At 44.4% G+C, this 27,631-nt stretch overlaps 1 protein-coding gene across 6 annotated transcripts; it reads right to left on the bottom strand.

The window, feature by feature from the left end:
• ACTG2 (actin gamma 2, smooth muscle) lies at positions 1–27,005 on the bottom strand. 6 transcript variants are annotated; one of them, XM_065890651.1, is made up of 9 exons: positions 26,933–27,005; positions 17,242–17,403; positions 16,703–16,831; positions 10,988–11,098; positions 8,417–8,501; positions 5,577–5,738; positions 4,577–4,768; positions 2,661–2,842; positions 1–222 (listed from the first exon to the last, which is right to left on the bottom strand). In XM_065890651.1, exons 2-9 carry the CDS (start codon positions 17,365–17,367, stop codon positions 79–81), a joined length of 1,131 nt encoding a protein of 376 aa, XP_065746723.1. In that variant the 5' UTR covers positions 17,368–17,403; positions 26,933–27,005; the 3' UTR covers positions 1–78. The 6 variants fall into 6 exon arrangements, with proteins under 6 accessions (XP_065746723.1, XP_065746725.1, XP_065746728.1 ...); XM_065890653.1 differs by having other exon boundaries at positions 17,242–17,411; positions 26,933–26,959; XM_065890656.1 differs by lacking the exons at positions 4,577–4,768; positions 26,933–27,005 and having other exon boundaries at positions 17,242–17,373.
• Positions 27,006–27,631: the final 626 nt, after the last annotated feature.

The raw sequence follows: 27,631 nt of genomic DNA on the forward strand, positions 1-27,631 counted from the left end.
TAAGGCTTGTAGGTTTTAATGTTTCATGATTGTTAACAGAGCAGTCTCAAGGAGACCCCCAGAGAATCTGTTCTGACTTTAGAAGCACTTCCTGTGGACGATGGAGGGCCCTGCCTCATCATACTCTGGCTTGCTGATCCACATCTGCTGGAAGGTGGAGAGAGAGGCCAGGATGGAGCCTCCGATCCAGACTGAGTACTTCCGCTCTGGGGGAGCAATAATCTGCAAAGAGCAAATGTGGTGAATCATGATCAGTCGCCAAGGAATAGGGAAGGTGGTCCAGGGATCATCTCACCGCACTGCCAGACTGTCCTGGAAAAGAACAGCCTCTGTGGTCAGAAAGGAACAGGAGAAAGCTTGTGGTAGATTAGACTATTGCTCAGATTGTCACTCCTCCCCCCACCCCATCCCCCTGCCCCTGCATGAGAAGAGTTCAGTGTTCCACCCTGTGACTTTGGGCTGGGCCCTGTATTTGCTTTGGCCAGTGGGACGTCAGCGGACTTGACACAGGGGCTAGAAATGTGTTTCAGGCATGCAGGTAGGCACACTCTCTTGTGTCTCTGCCATCTTCATGAGAAGAATTTCCCTTGAAGAGCTACTGGACCTTCAGCCTGGGCCCCACAGTGAGAGATGTGCACCTGACCTGAGTTGGCTGGGCCTGCAGAGCTGTCTAGCCAAGCTTGACCTAGATCAGCTGACTCCCAGCTGGCCTGCAGAAGCATGAGCAAGAAATGCTTATTATTACGTGTCCTGAAATGTCATAGTTGCTGTTACCCAGCAGTAGCTAACCAATACAAACATCTGTAAGGGGAGTGCTGTTCTGTTCTTGCCTAGAGTTTGGATACATGGGCAGCTTGGGCTGGGATTCCTCCATTCCTGAGTCTAAGCCAGTCTACTCAACAGTCTCTTGTATCTGAGAAGTTCTCAAATTCATACACGCCACTGGGATTCCTGAGCTTGGCCTTTAGAAATGGGTTCTCATGTCAGACAACTTTGAACTCCACCTAAAAGTATATCTCAAAGGACCATGACCCTTCAACTAATTCCTGTTTCTGAAGGGACTAAGAATTTAGTGCTAGAACAAACCAGACATGAAATAGACTTTTTTGTCTCCTAAGAATCTCCCTACATATTTCCTAAATTGCAGAGATCATGGAATAGCTAAATAAGTAGGGTCTTTAGAAGTTATCTTATTCAGGCAGACAAAAGTCACCCCATTGCTCCTTTGACAGATACCTCAGGGACTGGCACAGCCACTAAGAAGGTAACAGATTTGACTGCTGGGCAGTTCTAGTTGTGAGAAAACTCTGGGTTGCCTTGGGCTGGAGGCCCTAAATCTCAGCCCCATTCCCACCATACTCCATATCCTTCCACACTTCCATATCCTGGAGCTTGCCTCACCTCCCCCAGTCCAATGTGGCTGGGGTGTTTGTACCTGCACACATCCCCGGGCATCTTTGCTTACTCACTCTCTTTCCCCTGCCTGCAGTGTGCTTTCCCCTCCTCTGGTCTTATTTAAGCTGTTCTTGCATTGATCGTGTCTACGAATCAGATCTTAAACTCCTGGAAGGCCGGCAATGTTATTGAGCTCAGGGCAGTGGCTCATAAATTGGAATATGCATCAAATCATTGGTGTCCATTTATAAGTGTAAGTGATGGGGGCACCCCAGACCTGCTGAACCAGAATCAGGTGTGGTATCCTGACACATCGTCCTAGTAAAAAGCCGCTGCCCCAGGCCTGGCACATTGCCCCCCATGTGGCAGACCTCAGTAAGCGTGGCTGCTCCAATTGGCTCTGGGTGAGAAGAGCCCGCTGCTCACCTGTTTTCTGGTGGCCTGCTCTGCTTCCCTGTGCCAAGCACCATCTGCTAGGCAGGGGGAAAGCCTTTGTGAAGAAGGTTCTTACAATACTGACATAGAGAACACACTTCCTCAGATCAGGCCTACTCCCCAGAGACCAACTTTTTTGTGACTTTATTGTAACCTTCAACCTATTTGTTAGCTCTATTTTACTCCTAACTCTTTCTAATCCTGTAGTAGCAAAGTTCCTAGAAGCACTAAAAGTGTCTGTCTGATTGCTTGGGGACCAGAGGCTGGGGAGAAGTGGTAAGACAGGTGGGCTCCCGTTCTGTTGAGGCCTATGCAGTGAGAAGCATTGTGTGGGAGGACTGTGACCAAGATGGGACAGCACATCAGAGGCTGTCCAGGAATCAAGGAATGTTCCTGTGAGTTTGAACCAGCAGCCTGTCCTATAGCCAACATTCTCTCTTTGGAACTTTCACCCTCCTCTGGGGTGACACCCAAGTCCTTTTTAAAGTTTAAAGTTTAAAGATGGTGTGGTGTTGCCGTCTTCTTTTCTTTCCCTCTTTCCCTCCTCATTTCCTCCTCAAGCCCCTCAACTTCTCTCCATTCCAAATTCTTTCACCTCCTTCTCATATGGGGTCCATGAAATTGTGTTTGAGAACGCAGGCTAAATGTGTCTCCCGCTTATGAGTGCCCAAAGAACATAAACCCCCAAGGTGAAATCTGTCTCGGGCCAGAATGATGGAGCACCCAGGAGGCCACCAAGCTGTAAGCCTGGCAGCCTGGCTCAGAGCATCTCCCAGGTACACAGGTCTTTGTACAAAGAACAGGATGGAGGGAGCCAGGGCAGGACCCACCTTGATCTTCATGGTACTGGGGGCCAGGGCTGTGATCTCCTTCTGCATTCTGTCAGCAATGCCGGGGTACATGGTTGTACCCCCAGAGAGGACATTGTTGGCGTATAAATCCTTGCGGATGTCAATGTCACACTTCATGATGGAATTGTAGGTTGTTTCATGAATTCCAGCTGACTCCATGCCTAGTAGAGATCACAGTAGCTGGTCAGCATCCACCACGTCACACCTACAGCTCCTCAGGTGACCCTTCTGTTGATGCAGCTACCCTGGTTCGCCTCAGTCACCTCCCTAATGGATTATAAGATCAGACTCTCTAACTGGTCATCGCTCTGCCTTGAGTTTCCCCCAGTTCTGACTGATCTTTCACACTGGTCCCTGATGAATATTTCTAAAGGAATACTTCCATTGTATCACTTTTTTCACAGATTTATTGAGATATAATTCATGTACCATAATATTCACCCCTTTAAAGTGTATAGTTCACTAGTTTTTAGTGTATTCACAGAGCTGTGCAACCATCACCACAATCTAATTTTAGAACATGTTTAATACTCCCCAAATAAACTCCATGCCCATTAGCAGACACTCTCCATTTTCCCCTGCACACCTTCCCCAGCCTTAGGCAACCACTAATCTATTTTCTATCTCTATAGATTTGCCTATTCTGGACATCTCATATAAATGGAACCATACAATATTTGTTCTTTTGTGTCTGGCTCCTTTCACGTAGCATAATGTTTGCAAGGCCCATCCATGTTATAGTCTGTTATAGCCAAATAAAATTCCATTGTATGGATATACCCATCATATCATCTTTGCCTATTTGTTGACATCTAGCTACCTTAGTCTGGCACCAAGATCTTCCACAGTAAAAGGCCCTGCCTGCCATACCAGCTCATGCCCACTTACCTGGGGTCCCCCATCTCCAGTCTTTTTTCCATGTGATATAATTCCACACTGTAGATAGAGGAATCTTCCTAAAGTGAAATACTGACTTTGCTACTCTGCTGTCTAAAAACTTCCAGGGGCTCTACATTGCTGATATGATTAACCCCCATGCTCTTTGTGTGGTCCAGTGGCTCTCTCGTTTCCTCTGTGTGCAAACACACATACACACAGACACACACACACACACACACACCTCACCCATCGTGTCCCAAATAGAATATGACTTGTCACTCCTCCACACTTTGCACATACCTTTCCATTTGCCTTGCATGCCATTCCCTACTCTGTACTCCTTCCATTCCCAGATACCATAAAATGATACTCATTCTTCAAGGTTCTATTCAAATATTCACCTTCTCTGAGAAGCCTTCCCTGATTTCTTAGGCCTATAGCGCTTTGTCCGGTTTGCTATTTACCACTACACTATATGTCAACATTTGCTTACAGGCCTTTCTCTTCTCTTTCTCTCTTCTCAAGAAAGTAGCTATCCTTGTATTAAATATTATCTTATTTCATCCTTGTGGCAACCCTATCTAGTAGGTACTATCATAATTTCCACTTTATAGATAAGAAAACTGAGTTTTGAAGAAGGTAACATGTCCAAGGTACAGCACTTGAACGAGCAGAATCAGGATTTAAAACCAGGTCTGATCCCCCAAACTCACCCTGTTTACTGCTATAGGTTTCAGACCCCATGATTTAAACGTTGAGGGATCCAAGAAATATTTTATGTTTTAATCTCATTCTTAGTTTCATGTTTATATTCCCATCCCACTTTTCCTTTATTTTGATTTCCTTACCCTTATATTTAAAATTAGATTTTAATCTAGTTGTATTGTTTATGTATTTTTGGTCCTTCCTGGAAAAATATAGGCTAAGTATAAACAATAAACAGTGTGAGTGACTCCTGGTGTTTCTCTTTCCATCCCTGCCCTCCTAATTGTCCAGGACTACAGGCCGAGCCTCACCAATGAAGGAGGGCTGGAAGAGGGTCTCAGGGCAGCGGAAGCGCTCATTGCCAATAGTGATGACCTGCCCATCTGGCAGCTCGTAGCTCTTCTCCAAGGAGGAAGAGGAGGCTGCCGTGGCCATCTCATTCTCAAAGTCCAGGGCCACATAGCACAGCTTCTCCTTGATGTCTCGCACGATTTCTCGCTCGGCTAGAAAGAGTAGAAATGACAGAGAGTAGATACTCAGCTCTGTTAGTTTGGTTGTCCCATTTTGATCTCCATGAAAACTTCTTCCTTCTCTTTTGGGTTCAGTCTCAAGATGAATGTTAATGTTTTCATTCCTCTTTCTAAAGTGAAATTTCAAAATCTCGATTCCCAAGCAAAACTTTTTATGTGCTTTTGTCTTGCTCTCATCACTCAGCCCTGACAAAGCTGCAGGCCTTCCTGAGGGCCTTTCAGGACACATTTCCCATCTAGATGGAGGCTTATATGCTGGGATTGTACAGAATCTAGGAAGACTCCTACCCCAAACCTCTTCCTGCCCAGGGGGCCACTTCCCCTTAGAAATTCAGACCTTACTTATTCCATTTGTCCTCAGACAAACCATAAACCCCCTAGGTAATGAAATGTGCCACAGATTCTTACCACCATTCTGCCAAATAAAAACTAGCTCTGATCCTGGTGTGGACACGGACAGAGGTAGCAGGTCCCTGGGGAGCGAAGGAGTGCTGTGAAAGCACACTTAAAAGAGGGAAAAGCCAAGCGCGTCTTAGGATGAGTAGGTCTAAGCCTTGTCTCCCTCCCCAAGGTGTCTTGGTTGGGAACATTCCTCCTTAAATAAGGCTGCCCTGACTATCTGGTCTGGTCCAGGGGCCCAGCCCCAGCCTAGGGCCTCCCCGTTTACCCTAAAAGAGTTTGAGGACACAGGGCCACTGACTTCTCATTAGTCATGAGAATTTCTGGTCCTAGATCAGATTTGGTTCTGAGCTCAAGTCAAGTCCAGAAAGAGGCTGGGTACCTGTGGTCACAAAAGAATAGCCTCTCTCTGTGAGGATCTTCATGAGGTAGTCTGTGAGGTCGCGGCCAGCCAGATCAAGGCGCATGATGGCATGGGGCAGTGCGTAGCCCTCGTAGATCGGGACGTTGTGGGTGACACCGTCCCCTGAATCCAGGACAATGCCTAAGGACAGAGAGGATAAGACCTATGAAAACCTTTAGTATTTTCTTTCATCTGTCTCTTTCTGGGACCTGTTACCAAAAGATCTTCAACTACCATATTTTTCTTTAGCAGCTAGAAAACTCACCCATGGTGAGAATTATCAATCATATTTTTTGTGTACATCAATTTGTGTGTATGTCAGTTTGTTTTCCCAAATGAGACTGGAAGGCAAGTAAAATGTCTCCTCTTCTTATATTCCTTGAAACACTTTCACAAAAATGCACACGTCAATTGGCATCTAGGCTGCACGTTCTTTAGCGAGGCTGGATAATGTGCCTGTCCTTCAGGCATCAAACTAACACATATGTAGTGCTGAAAGGACTATAGAAACCAGCTTGAAAAAAAAATAACATTCTCTACTGATGAAACTTTTAGTAAACCATGAAAGGAAATAAGTTTTCTCAATGTGATAAGAAATCTCTCCAGATCCAACAGCCACATAATTGATGGGGGAACACTACAATATTGTTACTGTATTATTATTATTTAAGATTGTCCTGGTTGCTCTAGCCAATGCAGTATGACAGAAAATACCCATAAGAGTGTATCAAAAGGGAACAGAATCATCATTATTTGCAGGTAACGTGGTTGTACACTTAGAAGACCTAAGAGAACCAACTGAGAAATGATTAGAGTTAATCAGATGATTCAGTAAGAGCCAGATCCAAAATAAATATCCAGGGATCAGCAGCTTACTCTTATACAAGGATGTTGGTCACAGCATATTTTACAATAAAAAATAAAAATTGGAGACAACCTAAAGGTCCTGCAATAGAGAAATGGTAAAATCAATCAATCAATCATGGAACCATCACACAATGACTACCGTGTGGCCGCTGAACATGACGTTCACAGCATAAAACCAAGCGCAAAGCACGGGATACAGAACTGCATATACCTATATTTCCCCATCACCATCCTTATCACCTGCAGTGAAATTGTCCTTTACTTTTATCTCTCCTCCACTAGGCTGTTAGCTCCATAATGGCTGGTCTGTCTTGTTCGACAGTGTGTGCCCATGGCCTGTAGTGTTTGGCACATGGTAGGGAGTAATGGAAGATATTTGAATGAATGAATAAATGGACAAATCAATGAATACATGAATGAATGTTCGAAAGATGTTCAGAAGCAACTGACAAAGGATTAATCTCCAAAATTTACAAGCAGCTCATGCAGCTCAATAACAAAAAAGCAAACAACCTAATCCAAAAATGGGCAGAAGACCTAAATAGACATTTCTCCGAAGAAGATATACAGACTGCCAACAAACACATGAAAGAATGCTCAACATCATTAATCATTAGAGAAATGCAAAGCAAAACTACAATGAGATATCATCTCACACCAGTCAGAATGGCCATCATCAAAAAATCTAGAGACAATAAATGCTGGAGAGGGTGTGGAGAAAAGGGAACACTCTTGCACTGCTGGTGGGAATGTGAATTGGTACAGCCATTATGGAGAACAGTTTGGAGGTTCCTTAAAAAACTACAAATAGAACTACCATATGACCAACAATCCCACTACTGGGTATATACCCTGAGAAAACCATCATTCAAAAAGAGTCATGTACCAAAATATTCATTGCAGCTCTATTTACAATAGCCCAGAGATGGAAACAACCTAAGTGTCCATCATCGGATGAATGGATAAAGAAGATGTGGCACATATATACAATGGAATATTACTCAGCCATAAAAAGAAACGAAATTGAGCTATTTGTAATGAGGTGGATAGACCTAGAGTCTGTCATACAGAGTGAAGTAAGTCAGAAAGAGAGAGACAAATACCATATGCTAACACATATATATGGAATTTAAGGAAAAAAATGTCATGAAGAACCTAGGGATAAGACGGGAATAAAGACACAGACCTACTAGAGAATGGACTTGAGGATATGGGGAGGGGGAAGGGTAAGCTGTGACAAAGCGAGAGAGAGGCATGGACATATATACACTACCAAACATAAGGTAGATAGCCAGTGGGAAGCAGCCGCATAGCACAGGGAGATCAGCTCGGTGCTTTGTGACCGCCTGGAGGGGTGGGATAGGGAGGGTGGGAGGGAGGGAGAGGCAAGAGGGAGGAGATATGGGAACATATGTATATGTATAACTGATTCACTTTGTTATAAAGCAGAAACTAACACACCATTGTAAAGCAATTATACCCCAATAAAGATGTAAAAAAAAAAAAAAAGGAAGATGTTCATGTAAGCTGTCAAGCCCCTATTAAAAATCACTTTATTTTGAAGTTCCCTCTGTTTCCCTGAGCTCCTTTCTATACCAAGGCCACATCGTACTAACACATCCAACATAATAGGTTCTGCCGTTGCTGCTTCATGAGCAGAAACATTCTAGCATTGTTGGAAAGGGTGTACAAGCTCCCAGACTAACTACTGTGAGGGAAATGGCCCTTGCAGGTTGTACTAGTCATGGTTTGTTCATGTAAATTCTTTCCAGCTATACTGGGTAGACTCACATCTGCATTTTAAATGGGCTTCCCTTCTGTTATCCCTAACCAAGGTTTTCCTTGGACTTTGACTGTCCCACTGATTCTTCTGAACAGGAATCTCTGCAAGAGCCCAGCTTTCCCTTCCTCCCTCTCAAGTCAGAAAGGGAACGGGTTACAGGGCTACTCACCTGTCGTGCGGCCTGAAGCATAGAGGGAGAGCACAGCTTGAATGGCGACGTACATGGCAGGGACATTGAAGGTTTCAAACATGATCTGAAAGAACAATGCAGAATAGAAGACTATCTGGCAGAAATCCCAGAACCTCTTGGTCCACAAAATGGTTTGTAATTTTATTAAGGGTAGGAACTGTGCTTATTTACCCCACTTCCACCTCCCTTAGGTTCTGGCATGGACTACAAACAGAGCAATTCTCAAAAAAATTCTGTTGCCACTCTCACCACTGTTATTCAACATAGTTTTGGAAGTTTTAGCCACAGCAATCAGAGAAGAAAAGGAAATAAAAGGATTCCAAATCGGAAAAGAAGAAGTAAAGCTGTCACTGTTTGCAGATGACATGATACTATACACAGAGAATCCTAAAGATGCTACCAGAAAACTACTAGAGCTAATCAATGAATCTGGTAAAGTAGCAGGATACAAAATTAATGCACAGAAATCTCTGGCATTCCTATATACTAATGATGAAAAATCTGAAATTGAAATCAAGAAAACACCCCCATTTACCATTGCAACAAAAAGAATAAAATGTCTAGGAATAAACCTACCTAAGGAGACAAAAGACCTGTATGCAGAATATTATAAGACACTGATGAAAGAAATTAAAGGTGATACAAATAGATGGAGAGATATACCATGTCCTTGGATTGGAAGAATCAACATTGTGAAAATGACTCTACTACCCAAAGCAATCTATAGATTCAATGCAATCCCTATCAAACTACCACTGGCATTTTTTCACAGAGCTAGAACAAAAAATTTCACAATTTGTATGGAAACACAAAAGACCCCGAATGGCCAAAGCAATCTTGAGAACGAAAAAAGGGGCTGGAGGAATCAGGTTCCCTGACTTCAGACTATACTACAAGGCTACAGTAATCAAGACACTATGGTACTGGCACAAAAACAGAAAGATAGATCAATGGAACAGGATAGAAAGCCCAGAGATAAACCCACGCACATATGGATACCTTATCTTTGATAAAGATGGCTGGAATGTACAGTGGAGAAAGGACAGCCTCTTCAATAAGTGGTGCTGGGAAAACTGGACAGATACATGTAAAAATATGAGATTAGATCACTCCCTAACACCATACACAAAAATAAGCTCAAAATGGATTAAAGACCTAAATGTAAGGCCAGAAACTGTCAAACTCTTAGAGGAAAACATAGGCAGAACACTCTATGACCTAAATCACAGCAAGATCCTTTCTGACCCACCTCTGAGAGTAATGGAAATAAAACCAAAAATAAACAAATGGGACCTAACGAAACTTCAAAGCTTTTGCACAGCAAAGGAAACCATAAACAAGACCAAAAGACAACCCTCAGAATGGGAGAAAATATTTGCAAATGAAGCAACTGACAAAGGATTAATCTCCAAAATTTACAAGCAGCTCATGCAGCTCAATAACAAAAAAGCAAACAACCTAATCCAAAAATGGGCAGAAGACCTAAATAGACATTTCTCCAAAGAAGATATACAGAATGCCAACAAACACATGAAAGAATGCTCAATATCATTAATCATTAGAGAAATGCTAATCAAAACTACAATGAGATATCATTTCACAGCAGTCAGAATGGCCATCATCAAAAAATCTAGAAACAATAAGTGCTGGAGAGGGTGTGGAGAAAAGGAAACCCTCTTGCAGTGCTGGTGGGAATGTGAATTGGTTCAGCCACTATGGAGAACAGTATGGAGGTTCCTTAAAAAACTACAAATAGAACTACCATATGACCCAGCAATCCCACTACTGGGCATATACCCTGAGAAAACCAAAATTCAAAAAGAGTCATGTACCAAAATGCTCACTGCAGCTCTATTTACAATAGTCCGGAGACGGAAACAACCTAAGTGCCCATCGTCGGATGAATGGATAAAGAAGATGTGGCACATACATACAATGGAATATTACTCAGCCATAAAAAGAAACATAATTGAGCTATTTGTAATGAGGTGAATGGACCTAGAGTCTGTCATACAGAGTGAAGTAAGTCAGAAAGAAAAAGACAAATACCGTATGCTAACACATATATATGGAATTTAAGAAGAAAAAAAAATGTCATGAAGAACCTAGGGGTAAGACAGGAATAAAGACACAGACCTACTGGAGAACGGACTTGAGGATATGGTGAGGGGGAAGGGTGAGCTTTGACAGGGCGAGAGAGAGGCATGGACATATACACACTAACAAACGTAAGGTAGATAGCTAGTGGGAAGCAGCCACATGGCACAGGGATATCGGCTCGGTGCTTTGTGACCGCCTGGAGGGGTGGGATAGGGAGGGTGGGAGGGAGAGAGACGCAAGAGGGAAGAGATATGAGAACATATGTATATGTATAACTGAATCACTTTGTTATAAAGCAGAAACTAACACGCCATTATAAAGCAATTATACCCCAATAAAGATGTTAAAAATAAAAAATCTGTTGCATTGATGCATGAATGGGAGAAAGAATCTGGCCAAGCAGCCATGTTGTGTTCTTGTGCCAGTGCTCAAGTCCTCCTGGCCTCTTACCTGGGTCATCTTCTCCCTGTTGGCCTTGGGATTTAGGGGGGCCTCCGTGAGCAGGGTGGGGTGCTCCTCAGGTGCTACCCGCAGCTCATTGTAGAAGGAGTGGTGCCAGATCTGGTTGGGACAAAAGTCAGATGAGTCCAGCAGACTCCCAGTGGGCTGGAGACTTCCTATGGACATGCCCATGCAGGGGGAGGATGGCACAATGTTCTCAGAATGGACTGGATCTGGAGAGGAGGCCTGTCAGCCATGGGAATTTCAGATTGCTCTTTAGAGGTTATATTCCTTCTCAACAAGGCCCCAGACAGGACTCAGACCTGGGGCCAATATCCTTAGTGTGTTGATTATTTCTGTCTGACCTTGGCCCCTATTTCCACCTCTCCCTTGTCTCCCCTGCTTTGTGCCCTGAGGGACAAGGCCCTCTGCAGCTCTCTGGCTTCTGGCTGTGCTTGGCTGATAGAAGATACCAGCAAGAGGTTGGAGAGTGGGAGGGGGGGGAGAAGGGCAGGGTGATTTCCCGGCAACACTGTGGCCTCCCTGAGCACAGCTCCTGTTGTGCAGCCCCTCCTCAGGCTCCAGCTCTCACTGAGCTCTAGTCACGCTGCTCTTGCCCTTCAGCCTTCCAGCTGTAAGAGCTTCCCTCTGTTGCTGGTACTTGAGCGCCTCTGCATCCCTTTCCGGTTCCCTAACCCTGCTCACACCTCTGTAAGTAGTCCTTCCTTAAATTAATTTCAGAACCCCAGCTGAGTGTATACTGTCTCCTGCTGAAGCCTGACAGATATGCATTAACTGTCAATGTCTATTATTGACCAGGCTTTTCTTTAAAGCAGGGTTTCTCAACCTCAGCGCTTTGACGTTTTAAGTTCAATAATTCTTTATTGTGGGGGGCTGAAGTGCATTAAGGGATGTTTAGCAGCATCTCCGTGTTCCACCCACTAGATGCCAGTAGCACTTCTCCAGCTGTGAGGGGCAAAAATGTCTCCAGACATTGCCAAATGCCCCTGGGAGACAAAATCGCCCCCGTTGAGAATCACTGCTTTAGGGGAAGTTACTTCTTCCCGCTGTGTACTGTTCCCTCTTTAGTGATCCAGGACAGCAACCAGGAGCCTTTATTTCAGAGGAATTTGGCAAAGAGTGGCAGGGACACAGGGCTTTGATTTCTTCAGAGGTGAGGCACAGGGTCCTCTGATTCCATTGTACCCATGTATTTAGGGACCCCTGGCTTTGTGCTAGGATGGTGCTAAATGTGATCTTAGTTTCAAAGTCTGGAGGGGAGAAAGGCAGTCAAAAAGACAAAATACAAGACACGTCCATATTTTAATGAAGGAAGAGGCAGGAGAAGTTCGTTTTCCAGGAGATTTGAGTAGGCCCTGAAAGCAAAGCAAGGTCTCCAGAGACTGAGGAGGGCATCTGAGGCAGAGCAAATGGCACAAGCAGAGGCCCTGGGCTGTGGAGGTGTCACAGGAGACATGAAGGAGATGGCAATTAGGCTTAATAATGTGATGTCAGTATTTCCTCAAATGTGGGCCCCGGATGCTTTGGGATAATTGTTATAGGTGCAGGTTCCTAGGCTGTATCCCAGGCCCACACGTCAGAATCTTTGGGTGGGAAGGGAAAGCTGGGAAGAAGTGAGAGAGTGGCATGGACATATATACACTACCAAATGTAAAATAGATAGCTAGTGGGAAGCAGCCGCGTAGCACAGGGAGATCAGCTCGGTGCTTTGTGACCACCTAGAGGGGTGGGATAGGGAGGGTGGGAGAGAGACTCAAAAGGGAGGGGATATGGGGCTATATGTATATATATAGCTGCTTCAGTTTGGTGTACGGCAGAAACTAACACACCATTGTAAAGCAATTATACTCCAATAAATATGTAAAAAAAAAAAAAAGATTCTTTGGGTGTTGGGCCCAACCATCTGCACTTCATCTTACTTCATTTTCGGAAGCTTTTATAAAGTACTTTAGAAGTTAAGGATGTTGACAATTTTTAAATTAGGAAAATATTTTTAAGAGAAATAAAAATTTCTCATATTTCCATTACTTAATAATAAATAGTTAACACTCTGGCTTTTTTCTTCTCCCTAATCTTTCATCTTTATGTATTTTAAAATTTATTACTACTACCATTTATTTACTTCATATGCTTTCATTTATTTATCATTTACTACTCTTACACTTCCATGTTCAATTTTGTTTCCTGTCACTTTTCAGTTAATATAACATAAAGAATTTTCTTTTCCATAGTAAACATTTATTTTTAATAAATTGAACTAAAATTTTTTAATGTTTACACAACATTTCATCATATACCATCATCATCATATATTTAATCACATTACTATTCATGGTATCTTTGATTTTTGTTTATAAATAATCTTGTGAAAACTATCTCTGTACATATTACATTTTATTTTTTCTATTCAGGATGTTTTCCAAAGAAAAAAATTCTAAGAATGGAATTACTGAACTAAAGAGCATGACAATTGGAAAACTTTTTGGTTTCTATCACCCACAAAGAGGCTAATTTTGTCTTTACTTCAGAATAGAAATTGCCTGTTTCACTCTTAAGTGCATTCAGTATTCTCACTCTTAATATGAAATAATTTGATAGATAAAATTAATACTTAGTTGTTTTACTTTGAATTTCTAAATAAGTTTTTAAATAATTTTTCAAATACATTTAAACTTGTTCAGATTTTCAACTTTTGATAATTTCTATTTGGCCAATTATCTGGTCATGTCCCTTGATTATTTGTCTGGTGGAGACTTTGTGTTTTTAATTATCAATTTACATTAGCTGTTTGTATTAATCCTCTTTTGCACTTGTGAATATTTTTTGCAATTTGTTGTTTGTCTTTTAAATTTGGTTTTGTTTTTCACATACTAGAAGTTATGATTTTTAAGAAGTCACATTTGTCATTCTTGGGATTTTTTTTTTTTTTTTTTTTTTTGCGGTACACGGGCCTGTCACTGTTGTGGCCTCTCCCGTTGCGTAGCACAGACTCTGGAGGCGCAGGCTCAGTGGCCATGGCTCACGGGCCTAGCCGCTCCACGGCATGTGGGATCTTCCCGGACCCGGGCACGAACCCGTGTCCCCTGCATCAGCAGGCGGACTCTCAACCACTGTGCCACCAGGGAAGCCCTTACATTTGTCATTCTTTTTCTCTGACTTCTTTCACCAGAAATTTGATAAATACTCACACTTACTATACTGTATTTTTTATCATTTGAATTTTTATATTTAACTTTCATATTCAATTGATATGTGTTTGATGAAATTGTATGAAGTAATGGCCATAAACAGATTCCCTATGCCCCAAATAATGAATCGGTTGTCACAGAATAATTCATTGAATTATTGAATCCTTCTCTACCCTCTGGTCTTGGAAGTTTCATTTACTATGTATTTCTTTTTTACCTCTGTATTGGTACCAAATTGTTTTAATTTTTATAACTTTATATTATATTTTACTATTTGGATATAGCAAGTCTCCTCTCATAGTTTTTCTTATTCATTTTATTCTCATAAATTTTGTCTTATTTATTTCTCCACACTTTATGATCTTGCATAATTAAAACTCGTGATATTTCTAGTCAAACTCATAGAAGCAGAGAGTAAAATGGTAGCTACTAGGAGCTGGGGGAAGGGAAAAGAGAGGCTATCTTAGTCAAGGCATACGAAGTGTCAATTATGTGGGATGAGTAAATTCTGGAGATCTAACATAATATATTAGCATGGTGACTAAAGATAGCAACGCTGTCCTGTATACTTGAAATTTGCTAAGAGGGTAAATCCTAAGCGTTCTCACTGCAAGGGAAAAAAAAAAAGCACAAACTATGTGAGGTAGTAGATATGTTAATTAGCTTGAATATGGTGACTATTACATAATGTATACACATATCAAATCATCAAGTTGTATACCTTAAATATATACAATTTTTAAAATTGTGAGATTTTTGTTAGAATGGCAATGAGCCTATAAATTAATTTGAGAAGATTTGACAACTTTACCCTATTCAGTTTTTCTTTTAAGGCACAGAATATATTTTAGGGGTTTCTTTAAAGAGTTCATATTACTACTGTGAATAAAATATTTTGTCTATTATGTTTTCAAATTAGATATCATTAGAAATATAATAATATGTGCCACGTATTGAGCATTAAGTATGTTCCATGCCTTGGGATTATACTAAATATTTGCCTACTTCAACCTCCAAAGCAACCTAATGAAGAAAGTATTTTTATTTCCACAAATAAGGAAGCTGAGGCTTAGAGGGAGGGATTTGCTCCTAGATCTCCCTGCCACCGACTCCAGTGTCTGTGCTCTTAACCATCCCACAGAGTGAAGCAAGAGCTATTGTATTTTTATCTATTTATGTCACATTCAGAGTGACTGAATCTAGGGTTTAGAGAAATTGAATCTAGGGTTTAGAGAAAAGTGTATGTGTACTACAGATTTCAAATCAGCTTTCTTTATTCCCAGTTGCAGTCTGCTCAATAAGCCCTCTATTACATTTCAAAAGACAGTCATTGCAGAAACAAGAATTGTCAGACAATTGTCAGTGGAATTTATCAAAAGAATATTCGAAATATTGTACAGCAACTATACTTCAATTAAAAAAAAGAATATTAGAAAGGCTCCATTAGCATTTTGCACGTGATTTTGTGGAACACAAACTACCATTTAAAAATTACCCCCCGGGCTTCCCTGGTGGCGCAGTGGTTGGGAATCCACCTGCCGATGCAGGGGACGCGGGTTCGTGCCCCGGTCCAGGAGGATCCCGCATGCCGCGGAGCAGCTGGGTCCATGAGCCATGGCCGCTGAGCCTGTGCGTCCAGAGCCTGTGCTCCACAACGGGAGAGGCCACAACAGTGAGAGGCCCGTGTACCGCAAAAAAAAAAAAAAAAATTACCCCCCACGTCTTCTTTTTTTAAAACATTTTATTTTCATTTATCATTTACAGGTGGTTTGTTCCTGATATTAATATTTCCTAGGTATCTAGTGAGAGTTTTATCTTTTTTTGGGGGGGGGGCACGTGGCATGCGGGATCTTAGTTCCCAGACCAGGGATCGAACTCCCGCCCCCTGCAGCAGAAGCGTGGAGTCCTAACTGCTGGGCTGCCAGGGAAGGCGCCCCCTCAACATCTTCTGACATGAAAAAAGCTTCTAGAAACCGGTAGAGATTCCTATTTAAATTTTTCACTAGAGAAGCATCATTCTAATATAGCATCAACGCACCTATCTGAGGTCATGACAGGGAAAATAAAGGGGAGGAAGCTATTTGCCTTTCTGGAAGCAGCAGAGCATTTTAAAGAAGGATAAGCACTGCGCTGGAGTGAAAGCTGGAAAGGATAAAGCTGGGACTTATGCGGGACCAGGTCCTCAAACGCCAGACAGTGAGTTAGGAACCTACTGTTGGTTAGTGAAGAGTCTGAGGAGGTGAGTGACATGATCTGGTCTGTTTTTAGAAAGACAAGCTTTGCAGAAGTTCAGAGAATGAATTAGGTGAGTGAGGCAGGAGACAAAGAAATCAGTCAGGAAGCCATTGGAATCGTCTAGTGAGAGCTGTTGGCAGCTGAGGCTGGGGAATGCCCAGGGGGATGGACAGGAAGGAAAGAAGGATGTGAGAAACATTGCAGAGGAAGAGTTGACAGGGCAGAGGGTGGGTCTTGATGATGTTAAAATGAGCACACTAAAGGGGGAGTCCACCAATACCTTCTCCATGTCATCCCAGTTGGTGATGATGCCGTGTTCAATGGGGTATTTGAGAGTTAGGATCCCTCGCTTGCTCTGAGCCTCATCCCCCACGTAGCTGTCTTTCTGGCCCATTCCCACCATTACACCCTGCAATGCAAAAGAGAAGGAAGGAGAACAGAATTGGCCGAGAGCTCCACTTAGAGGGATTCAGGTATTGGAGGGTCTCTGAAGAAGGTTAAAGATAGGGAAAATGTCCTTCTTCCCCTGGAAACTGGACTGAAGGAGACAGGGTGAGGCAGATACCAATGAATGTGGAGATGGCAGGAGGGAAGGCAGAGGATTTCTTGTCTCTCTTCTCTGTCCTAAAACAATGTCATTTTCTGAGAGAACAGGGCCCATCCATACACATCTTCCTCTTACCTTACCTTACTTAGCACACGCACACACGCACATAACGCACACGCACACACGCACATACACATGCAGCTCAGCATAGACTCCACGGTGCAGTGCGTCCTCCTACTAACTCAAAGCCTTGGGTCCAGATGAACATATACCTGGTGGCGAGGACGACCCACAATGGAAGGAAAGACAGCCCGGGGGGCGTCATCTCCTGCAAAGCCAGCCTTGCACAGGCCAGAGCCATTGTCACACACGAGCGCAGTGGTCTCCTCTTCACACATGGTGAGTCTGGCCGAGTGAACCAGGGGCTAGAGCACCTAGGGAACTGGGGAGAAGAGAGGTAATTGGCCACTTGTCAAAATCATGTTGGAGACAGTATTCTTGGCTGTCTTGGGGCCTGACCCCATCGGCAACCAGGACCTCTTTCCGGGAGGGATGGGTGTGGACCTGGCCCCTTACTCTCTGGCATTTGGACTTCTTCCCTCTACCCTACTGTTTTGGGCTGAACTGTTTACTCCCCAATTTCTATGTTGAAGTCCTAACCCTAGTACCTCAGAGTGTGACTGTATTGGGGGATAAGGCCTTTAAAGGGGTAATTAAAGTAAAATGAGGTCATTAATCCAATATGACTGGTGTCAAATATGCCTAATTCAATAGAACAGGTATCTTTATAAGAGGAAATTGGAACACAGACACAGACAGAGGGAAGACACAGCAAGAAGACAAATCATCTACAAGCCGAGTTGAGAGGCCTCAGGAGAAACCAGCCCTGCTGATACCTTGACTTCAGACTTCTAACCTCCAGAACTGTGAAAAAATAAATTTCCCTTGTTTAAGCCAGTCTGTGGTACTTTATTATGGCAGCCCTAGCAAATTAATCCACCTGCCTCTCGAAGACCTGAAATGACTACAAAGCATTAATCCAATGGAAAGAATCTCTAAAGACTTGAAGTTTAGAAAAGGAATTGAAAAGATTTGCAGTAAACATAATTAAGGGTTACTATTTGCTATATAAAAGAACTCCTACAAATCAATAAGAAAGAAGTAAATAGCCCAAAAGAAAAAAATAAAAAGACTATGAATAGATAATTGACAAAATGAAATGCAAACACCCAACAATTACATGAAAAGATGTTCCACCTCTCGACTATCAGGAAATACAAATGAAATAAGACCATTTTCACCCATCGTATTGTTAAGATTCAAAGTTTTATTAGAGGTGTTGGCAAAGTTGTGGGAACACTGGCACTCTTTAATCAGAGAAACACACCAACACACAATCTGGTACTACCCAAAAGTTCCTTGTGGGATACTGTACTGAGGTTAAGAGAAGGGCCAGGCAGATCGACGTGGACTAATGTGGATAGATTTCGAAACCATTCTGCTGAGTGAACAAAGCAAGTTGCAGAATAGAATGTCCAGCATAAAACCATTTATGAGTTCTTTTTAGAGCACAAAACAATATTGTGCATTTTCCATAATTTTCTTTTTGTGTGGATGGGAACACATAGCAAAAAGTTCTGGAAAAAAAAAAGTTTAAGACTGATCATAGTGGTTACCTGGAAGTGGGAAGGGTGAGAGGAGAAGTGCCGTAATGTTTTAATTGTTAACAAGGAGACTGTATCCATGTATAGTTTATAATTGAAATCAATCATACATATCATTAAGGAAAAAAAGATGCAGGTGAAAATGTACAATCCTAAGGGTGGGAGCCCCTTGAGGAGGACAGGGCAGCCTGAGAGGAGAGAGGAAAGTGAGAGAATTCGTGATGGGACTCACTGTCTCTGTTGCTTCAGATGGAGAAAAACAGAGAAGTCCTTCCTCCAATGCTGATATCTGAATTGGGACGACTGCAAAGTGACGAGGGAATGAATTTTTCTAATGTCTGTTGCATTGTCTTTGGGTGAGGGGCAGTGTAAAAAGACCACACCCGACAAATTCTTGGCACTTGGTGAAGCAAGAGAAGCAATGGCAGCTCAGGAGATGGTGTGCGGATTGCCTTCCAGACTGAGAAGCCCCTCAGTGGGGCACAGTGGAAGTGGGGAGGGTCCCAGCTCCGGGGGAGGTGGGAGTCCAGAGAAGAGAGGCATGGAGAGAGAAGGTAGCTGCAGAGGACAGCCCACCAAGCTTCATCCGGAACGAGCGGCAGGAGGGGAAGAAGAGAGCTGCCCTAGACACCTGGGACGCTGGTCCTCCAACACCCTTACGTGGAAGGAGGACAGCAAATACCATGACCAAAGCAAAGAGGAGACAGAATCACAGCCTGAGAACGGGAGGTCAGAAAGGCTACCTAGAGACTGAGCAGAAGCTTATTCACACAGTTTGCAGGCTAAAAGGAAGCCCTTGCCTGTTATATTCAAAGCAGGGTGCACACTAGGGGAGAGGCCCACTGTGAATTCTTGAATCCAGCTCTGCTTGTCCTTGCTGATCCTCACGATCACCCATGGTCAAAGTGATAAAGTCCCAGTTCTCGCACTTGGCCTAAAAGGCCCGACAGGGTCTGGCCCCTGCCTGTGTCTCCAGGCTCATCTCCCCCCGGCCCCCCTCGGCCTTCTCACTCTGGCTATGTGGAGTTCCTTTCCATTCTCCGAATGTGTCATCTTGTCTCCCTTCTGGCCCTTTAGACACAGGGTCTGGAACACCCTTCCCCCAACCTATTTGCTACTGATTCCCATCACCTGTCAGACCTCTGCATCAACACTGCATTTTCAGTCTCTCTGGCCCACCGGTCTCAGTTAGTGGCCCTTCTTCTTTGCCCCACAGCACCTTGAACTTGTCCCAGCAATGATCAACTCTGCACATCTGGGCTCATCTGTAGCTCTGTAAAGGCAGGAGCTGGACCTGTCCTGTTCTCCAGTGATTCTTCTGTAAGCCTAGCACAATGTCTGGCACAGGGTGGGCTCTTAAACCTTTTTTTATCCAGATGAATGAATGAATGAGTCAATGGATGTCAAGGAGAAGGATTTTCAGAATAACAAAGGTAGAACAAACACTGGTGAGAGGACACTGGTCTGAGATGAGGTGGAGATTGAAGGAAAGTACTTAGTTGTTCAAAACAATGTTGTCTCTGGTCTGAACAGTTTCTGGATTGCAGGGAAGATCCCTAACCTTCTGCCATGTTAGACCAATGGAGAAATGGAGAGATGTCAGGAGATGGAGATGGCAAATGTTGTTCCAATATTCAAAAAGGGAAAGCAGGCAGATATCTAAAACCTCAGATAATCTTGATATGCAAATTAGGCAGGTTTCCAGAAGGTGTTATTAAAGAAAGCACTATTAAAGAAGCAGTGGGCTTCCCTGGTGGCGCAGTGGTTAAGAATCTGCCTGCCCAAAAAAAAAAAAAAAAAAAAGAATCTGCCTGCCCAGAAATAGAGACACAGATGTAGAGAACAAACATGTGGACACCAAGGGGGGAAAGTGGCGGGCGTGGGGGGGTGGGGGTGGTGTAATGAATTGGGCTATTGGGATTGACATGTATACACTGATGGGTATAAAATTGATGATTAATAAGAACCTGCTGTATAAAAAATAAAATAAAATAAAATTCAAAAAAAAAGTAAGCTTCTTCCAAGCAATTCAGAGGGAAATAGAATATAAAATTTTAGAATTTTAAAATATTTTTTCCCCCTTCTGTTGTTTTCAAAGGCTTTGGGGGTGGCGGGGGGAGGTGGTGGTAGTGGGATATTGGAGTTAGAATAGCCATAACATAAAAACAGTGAATTTTACTAAGGAAAGTGAATCCCAGGAATTCTGTTCAAATAGGACAGACTCTTTTGTTGTGCTAGAGGTGTCCTGTGTTGAAGTTAGTAGGCTATATGGGAGTATTTGTCTAGAAAAGAAAAAAAATATTAATTGGTATTTTATTGATGACAATAAAGTTGGAATATGATAAATAAAAAAATTAAAAAAAAGAAGAATCCGCCTGCCAATGCAGGGGACACAGGTTCAATCCCTGGTCCGGGAAGATCCCACATGCCGCGGAGCAACTAAGCCCGTGCACCACAACTACTGAGCCTGCGCTCTAGAACCCGCGAGCCACAACTACTGAAGCCCGTGCGACTAGAGCCCGTGCTCCTCAATAAGCGAAGCCATCACAATGAGAAGCCCGCACACCGCAACGATGACCCAATACGGCTAAAACTAAATAAAATAAAAATAAATAAATTTAAAAAAACGAAGCAGTGATTTCTTGTAATTGATTTGTTTACCAAGAACAAATGTTGGCGGACTGACAGCTTCCCTTTTTCCACAGGACCCCCTGGCTGGAAATGCAGGAGAAGGCGGGAGACATTGAGCTTCACTTGATCTTGGCATCTGACAAATTCTCCCGTGATATCCCTATTGATAAAGCCACGTGGGCTGAACAATAAATCAGTTAGGCATATTTACAGCTGCCTGAGTTATTGTCACTGAAAGGTGTTAATTGATAGGTCACTGTCAACCTGGAGGCAATGATATGCCTCAGAGCTCCACTCTCGATCCTTTCTCATGTGACATGTTTATAAATGAGTTGGCTGAAAATATAGAGTACATGCTGATCAAATGTCCAGATAAAACACACATGTTGGCTGGAAGAATCGAAATCCGAAAGATCTCAAAAAGCAGAGAAAATGAACTGAATCCACTAAGATTAAATTTAATAAAGGATAAATATGAGGGTGTGGATGTGAGTCTAAATAACCAAACTGTGAAAGCTCTCGTTCAGCCTCTGTGAGCAGGACCTGGGGTCTTGTCGACAGTCTGCAGTGTGCTGGAGCCGTGATAAAAGCTAGCCCCACCTTCGGCCAGAACGCTGTGTCCGGTTCTTAGGGCCACCCTTGCCAGCAGAGCTGTGGGAAGGTGGGCCCCCGTTCACGGCTGACAGGGCAAATTGTACTACTTTTCTAAAGGGGAATTCAAAAATACTTATCAAAAGCCTTAAAAGTGTACATATCTTTTAACTCCACAAAGACACTTCTAGGAATTTATCCTTGGGAAACACTCATGGGTGAGTGCAAAGATTTGGCCAACTTTAATGCGAAAAAAAGTTATTGAGTAATAAATAAAATGGTTTCTAAACTAGGTTCCAGAAACCTCCCTACGACAGAGAGAGCAGAATATTTAATATCCTGGAAAAAGTGCAAGCTGCTTTGTTAGGTGAAACACAACATGTTCTGTGGTTCCATTTTTGGTAAAAATGTATTTTTAATTTTTAAAAATTGGGAGCCTTTCACATACATTATCTATTTAATCCTCACAAAAGCCCTGAAGGAAGATATTTTTAGTTCCATTTTACAGATAAGGAAACCAAGTCTCAGAGAAGTGAAAGGACTTAGCTCTCCGGCTCCTCACTGGGAGAGGCAGGGCTGGCCTCAGCCCAGGACAGGCTTCGAAGCCTGGGCTTGCACCTTCCCCACCACCTCAGTGAAACCCTCACAACTTCTCCATGTTTGGTGTTTTTGCTTCTGTCTCTCTGTCTCTCTAGCACTGTTGGCAGCAAAAGCCCTAAAACAAAAGGGCCTGTGTTCTTTTCTCTCTCTGAGCCTCTGAGTCCCTCCTATGCCATGCCTAGGTCTAGATTTATGTTTACAGCCCCTGCATCGGTGTTTAGTACATAGTAGGTGCTCAGTATATGTTGGACGGCAATCCCACCACCTTCCTGACAATCTGCTCTGCCCCTGTCCCTGCAAGCTGAGCTTGAGTCCCCACAGGCCAGTCTCAGGGCTGCTCGGTCATGTGGGCCTGATTTAGAACCACACAGGGACAGTCTTCTTCACAAGCTGGTCACAAAGAGTTGTGTTTCCTTTTTTCTAGCAGGTGGTCCACCTTGAGGAGAAAACAACCTCGAAAGTTAGAAGGTGGCCAAGAGGCAAAGCTGCACCTCTGTGACTGTCTCCCTCTGGGGTCCCCTCTCTCTTGTGACTTATAGTTCAAGCCTGTCTGGCTTTTCAGTGAACCCTTTTGTCTCCCCTTGAAGTTCCCCACCCATAGTAAGAAAGAACGTTGGACTTTGTTTCCCAGCAGCTGAGACAGCCGGCCTGGAGTGGAGCTTGGCGTGGCCCGTGCCGTGCTGCCCCGGGAGAAGGCTTGGGCCCTGGAGCCAGGCTCTCCTGGAATGTCTCTGCCAGGGGAAATTCTAAACTTCACTCAGCCACTTGCTGGTAATTTGTGGCTAGACTTGAGCGTGTCAACTGAACCAGAGCCAACGTCACTGTGGTTTCCTGGGTCATACCACTTTGCACTCGCAGAAAGCCGAGTGCACTGTTCTGGCTCTTTCAGCACGTACTACATCTGGGCTTCATTGAGGATTTCACAGAGTTAGAAACACAGCTCCCCGCTCCTCTCTGAAAAGTGGCCAAAATCCAAAGACATAATGAGCACAAAGAATTTGCTCACCCACGCATCCCCCTGGCCACCCCCAAGCAAACATGAGGACAAGATGAGAGCCCCCTACCCTCACTCTGAAGGAGAAGGGTTTGGCTTCAGAATTCTCTCCTGCCCTTCCTTCTTTGCTCTCCTCCCTCTGGGCACCCCTTCCCATGGCGAAGTCCCACGGCTCCCTCTTTGGCCTCCAGTTTCCTCAACTGTAAAATGGAAATGGTGACATTTATTTCCCACGATAATGGATCAAATGAAATAATGGAAATGAAGTGCTTTATAAATTGGAAATCAGTTTAAATCAGGGAAATCAGGGTCAGCGAACCAACGCCTGTTTTTGTGAGGTCCGCGAACTAAGAATGGTTTTGACATTTTTTAATGGTTGCAAAAAAGCCAAAGAATAAGATTCTATGACCCAAGAAAATTATACGAAAATCAAATAATAAATAAAGTTCTATTGGAACGCAGCCACACCCATTCACTACATACTGTCCATGGCTGCTCCGGTACAATGGCAGAATTGAGTAGCTGTGACAGAGACCTTTAGACTCACAAAGTCTAAAATATTTACTATCTTGCCCTCTACAGAAAAAGTTTGCCAGCCCCTTTTGTAAAGGGGCTGCAAAAATAATAATTCTTATTATCTCTCTTACTCTTCTCCATTAGAGCTTGCTCCCCGGATGAAGCCTACCATACCGGAAGGAGATGAATTGATCCACGTCACCAATCAATGATTATTGAAGGGAAGGTTAAATTTATGCCAGTTTCCAAGGACGTTTTCATTTTAGGGGAAAGTTTGAGTCCTAAAAGGAGGGCCTCTCAGATAGTGAGATTTCAAATACTAGCTGGGGAAACATCTTGGAGTGAGGGCTTCAAATGACAAGTAAGCAGCTGACTATAATAATCTGCAAACACATATATCCATACAATGACTTCACAAGAAACACTCCTATGGTGGAAAATTCTAGCAGCGCCTCTTATTAACTTCGGGGTATCTCGACTTGATTAATATACACTAATTAAATTAAAAATGGCTTCTGGGGCTTCCCTGGTGGCGCAGTGGTTGGGAGTCCGCCTGCCGATGCGGGGGGCGCAGGTTCGTGCCCCGGTCCGGGAAGATCCCACATGCCGCGGACCGGCTGGGCCCGTGGGCCGTGGCCGCTGGGCCTGCGCATCCGGAGCCTGTGCTCCGCGGCGGGGGAGGCCGCGGCAGTGAGAGGCCCGCGTACTGCAAAGAGAAAAAAAAAATGGCTTCTGGCTAGCAATATTTCTGATCCTCAGGAATCTGCCGTTTGGAACTGCTCTTCTGGCTTTTACCTCGGCCACTCACTCTCTCCCCCTGCTCAGCTCTAGTCCCAACCCCTCTCCTGAGCTCCAGAGCCCATGGGGCATCTACACCCCATGACCTGGCACCTCAACTCCACCTCTGAGACTGCTGTCCTCATCACCGTCCTTTGACTGGAATGGCCCCTCAGAGATCTGCACCACCCACCCAGGATGGAACCCAAGCCCAACACCCTGACTGCTTCCTCCTCCCTCCCAACCAATCCCCAGGCCCTCTTATTTCTGCCTCCATGCAGCTCCAGCCACCAACTTGGGACCACTGCACTGCTGTAGCACTCTTGCCCTGTTCAGTCCACTCCCCTCACAGCTGCCTGAGCAGTCCCTTTAGAGGGCAGACCTCTTGCTACCATCCTTCTGTTGTGCCCCATTGCCCAATCCCTAGTAATCTGGCCCTGCCTGCCACTCTGACCTTAGCTTTCCCTGCTTCCTGCCTTGAAATCAATATTCAGTGGAGTTGAGCTCCTTAAAAAGTCCCAAAGACCATGCTCCCTCTGTCCTGGAACTACCCCTACTTCAGGACCCAGCTCAGGTACCCCTTCCTCCAGAAAGCCTTCCCTGATAACTTCTAGGCTGGGTGAGGGGCTCCTCCTGTGCTTTACCCCTTTCCTATATTTATCTTCTCCATGGTTCTCATCTATCTCTCCCAGTGATTGCAGAAGCCCCTACACTGTCCCTAAGGAGCAGAGACAGTGCCTGGTACATAATAAGTGCTCAATAAATGTTGTCAGAATGAACAAAGGGAAGGAAGAAAGAAATCTAGCTTCAAGGTCATGATATCATTCTGCCCATCTTGGTTTCCCAGGTATAACATGTAGAATCTCTGCTCATTAGAGTTTCTCTAGTGCCCATGCATCTCTGTCACAGGAATCTCTGTCTTGCTGCAGCCCAAGGGCTAACCTCAAGGTCTAAACCCATTCAGATAATAAAAGCAAGTGCTACAGCTTCCTTATGCAAAGTGTGGTCCCAGACCAGCAGCCTCAGCATCACCTGGAGGTTTATTAGGAATGGAAATTATCAGGCCCCACCCCAGTCTACTGACTCAAAATCTGGGGTGGGAGGCAACAAAGCAATCTGTGTTTTAACAAGTTGTCCAGGTGATTTTTAAAGTTTGAGCACTCAGGGCCAGGCCCTGACAGTGTTGACCTGAGCACTTTATACATATATTATCTCATTTAATCCCCACAACAGCACTGCCAGATAGGTATTATTATCATTACACCCATTTTACAGGTGAGGAAAATTGAGGTCACTTAGTAACTGGTAGCTGGGGAGTCTGCCTCCAAGGCCTGCATCACTATCCCAGCCAGCCTCAGCTGTGAAGAGATGTTAGCAGACTCTGTTTGCAAAAGCGGACACAGCCCCTTGGTCTATTTTCCTCTTAATTATTTATGCTCTTGTGTCTGTGTGTGTGTGTCGTTGGGGGAAGATGATGACATTGGTGGGTGGTTTCACAGCCAGGTGTGGGTCTTTGGTACAAGTTGCTTAACTTCTCTAAGGTCTCAGTGTCCTCATCAGAGAACGAATTAGATGGTTCCACTTCCTTCCAGCCCTAAAACCTCATGGTGCCCCAGGACACTTACTCCACTCCACTCCACCTTTTGCATCTTCCAATGACCCTGGAGCCTTCAAGGGTGAGAAAACTCTTAGCCAAGTATGAATCAGAGAGACCCGTGGGGGTCTGAAGAAAATACTCACCCATCCCCAGTAGACACAGACACAGGGGCCATAATTGGTTTGGATTTAAATGCCCCGAGAAGAAGTCATTTCTCTGAAAAGCGTCTGTTCCCCTAAAACAGCCTCCCAGACATTCGGAGCCACAACAAAGCACACCTCATGGGTGTAGATCTGCACTGGCTCTGATGAGCAGTGAGAGCAGAGACGGGAGGTGACACATCCCACCCACCACCCAGTTAGGAGCGCAGGGAGTCCCGTTCCAGGTTGTTCCTGCCCCAGGATGCCCCATGGCCAGAAATACCTTTTCCTGGCAGGCAGCAGTGTGCTTGTAGGCAGAGTTGCACACTGAGGGTCTTGACGTGTGACCTGGGCCAGCGTCACAGAAGCCAGGCCAATCTGGAGGCGCCTCCTGCACCCAGGGGTCCGGCAGCCCCAGAAAGACAGAGACGGCAGAAGCTGTTCGGTACTCACCGAGTGTATGAGAGGTCCTTCTCCCAGTGACGGAGGGCTGGTGTGTCTTTGGCATAAATACCAGAGCAATATAAAACCCCAGAGGCGGATCTTCTTTAAGCAGAGTCCCTAAAAAGGCCAGCTGACGGTGTGTTAGCAGTATTACCATATAAGGTGCTTTTTTCAATAAATCGGCCTTGTGGGGGGGTGGGAAGGGGGCTGGGTAGAGTGAATTATCATTTGAAAAATGTATGCAAAAGGACTCGAGAGGCAGCAGCCTCGGTGCTGGCAGATTTGTTCCTTTTATGCACTAGCATAAACAAAGCTCACACCAGGCCTTATAAGCTGCCCAGAGTGAGGCCAGATGGAGCTCTGCTCCTGGACAGAGAGCCATACCAAGAATGGCAGTGGGCTTCCTCCCTCCACACCTCCCTACTCAGGCCCTGATGCCCGCCACCCCTTGGCAGTGTCCCCAAAATGGATACAATTGTGCCTGGTCTGGTGCAAGCCCAGGACAGCTAAAAGCCAAAGGGAAAAGCCACCCATACCTGGGAAAGCAATCCTGTGTGCCCTCCTCACCTGCTGCACCCGCCCCCTCCCCCCCCCCCCCCCCCACCGCAAGCTCCTAACCCCTGGGCTGAGTCACCTGGGGACCCAGGACAGCGGAAGCCTCCTCTGGAACCCCACTGTCTCCTTCCTTTCTCCTTTCCTTCCTGGATT

The sequence above is a fragment of the Phocoena phocoena genome, chromosome 14 (genome assembly GCF_963924675.1).
Source record: "Phocoena phocoena chromosome 14, mPhoPho1.1, whole genome shotgun sequence".
In the NCBI taxonomy this organism is placed as follows: Eukaryota; Metazoa; Chordata; class Mammalia; order Artiodactyla; family Phocoenidae; genus Phocoena; species Phocoena phocoena.

What these genes read in the sequence shown, in the direction of transcription:
- ACTG2 (XM_065890651.1), bottom strand. Translation starts at nt 17,367, where the DNA reads ATGTGTGAAGAGGAGACCACTGCGCTCGTGTGTGACAATGGCTCTGGC. An exon ending in CTATTCTTTTGTGACCACAG is followed by an intron (nt 4,769 to 5,576) that starts GTACCCAGCCTC and finishes TACTCTTTCTAG; the next exon opens with CCGAGCGAGAAATCGTGCGA. An exon ending in CCAGTACCATGAAGATCAAG is followed by an intron (nt 223 to 2,660) that starts GTGGGTCCTGCC and finishes TGCTCTTTGCAG; the next exon opens with ATTATTGCTCCCCCAGAGCG.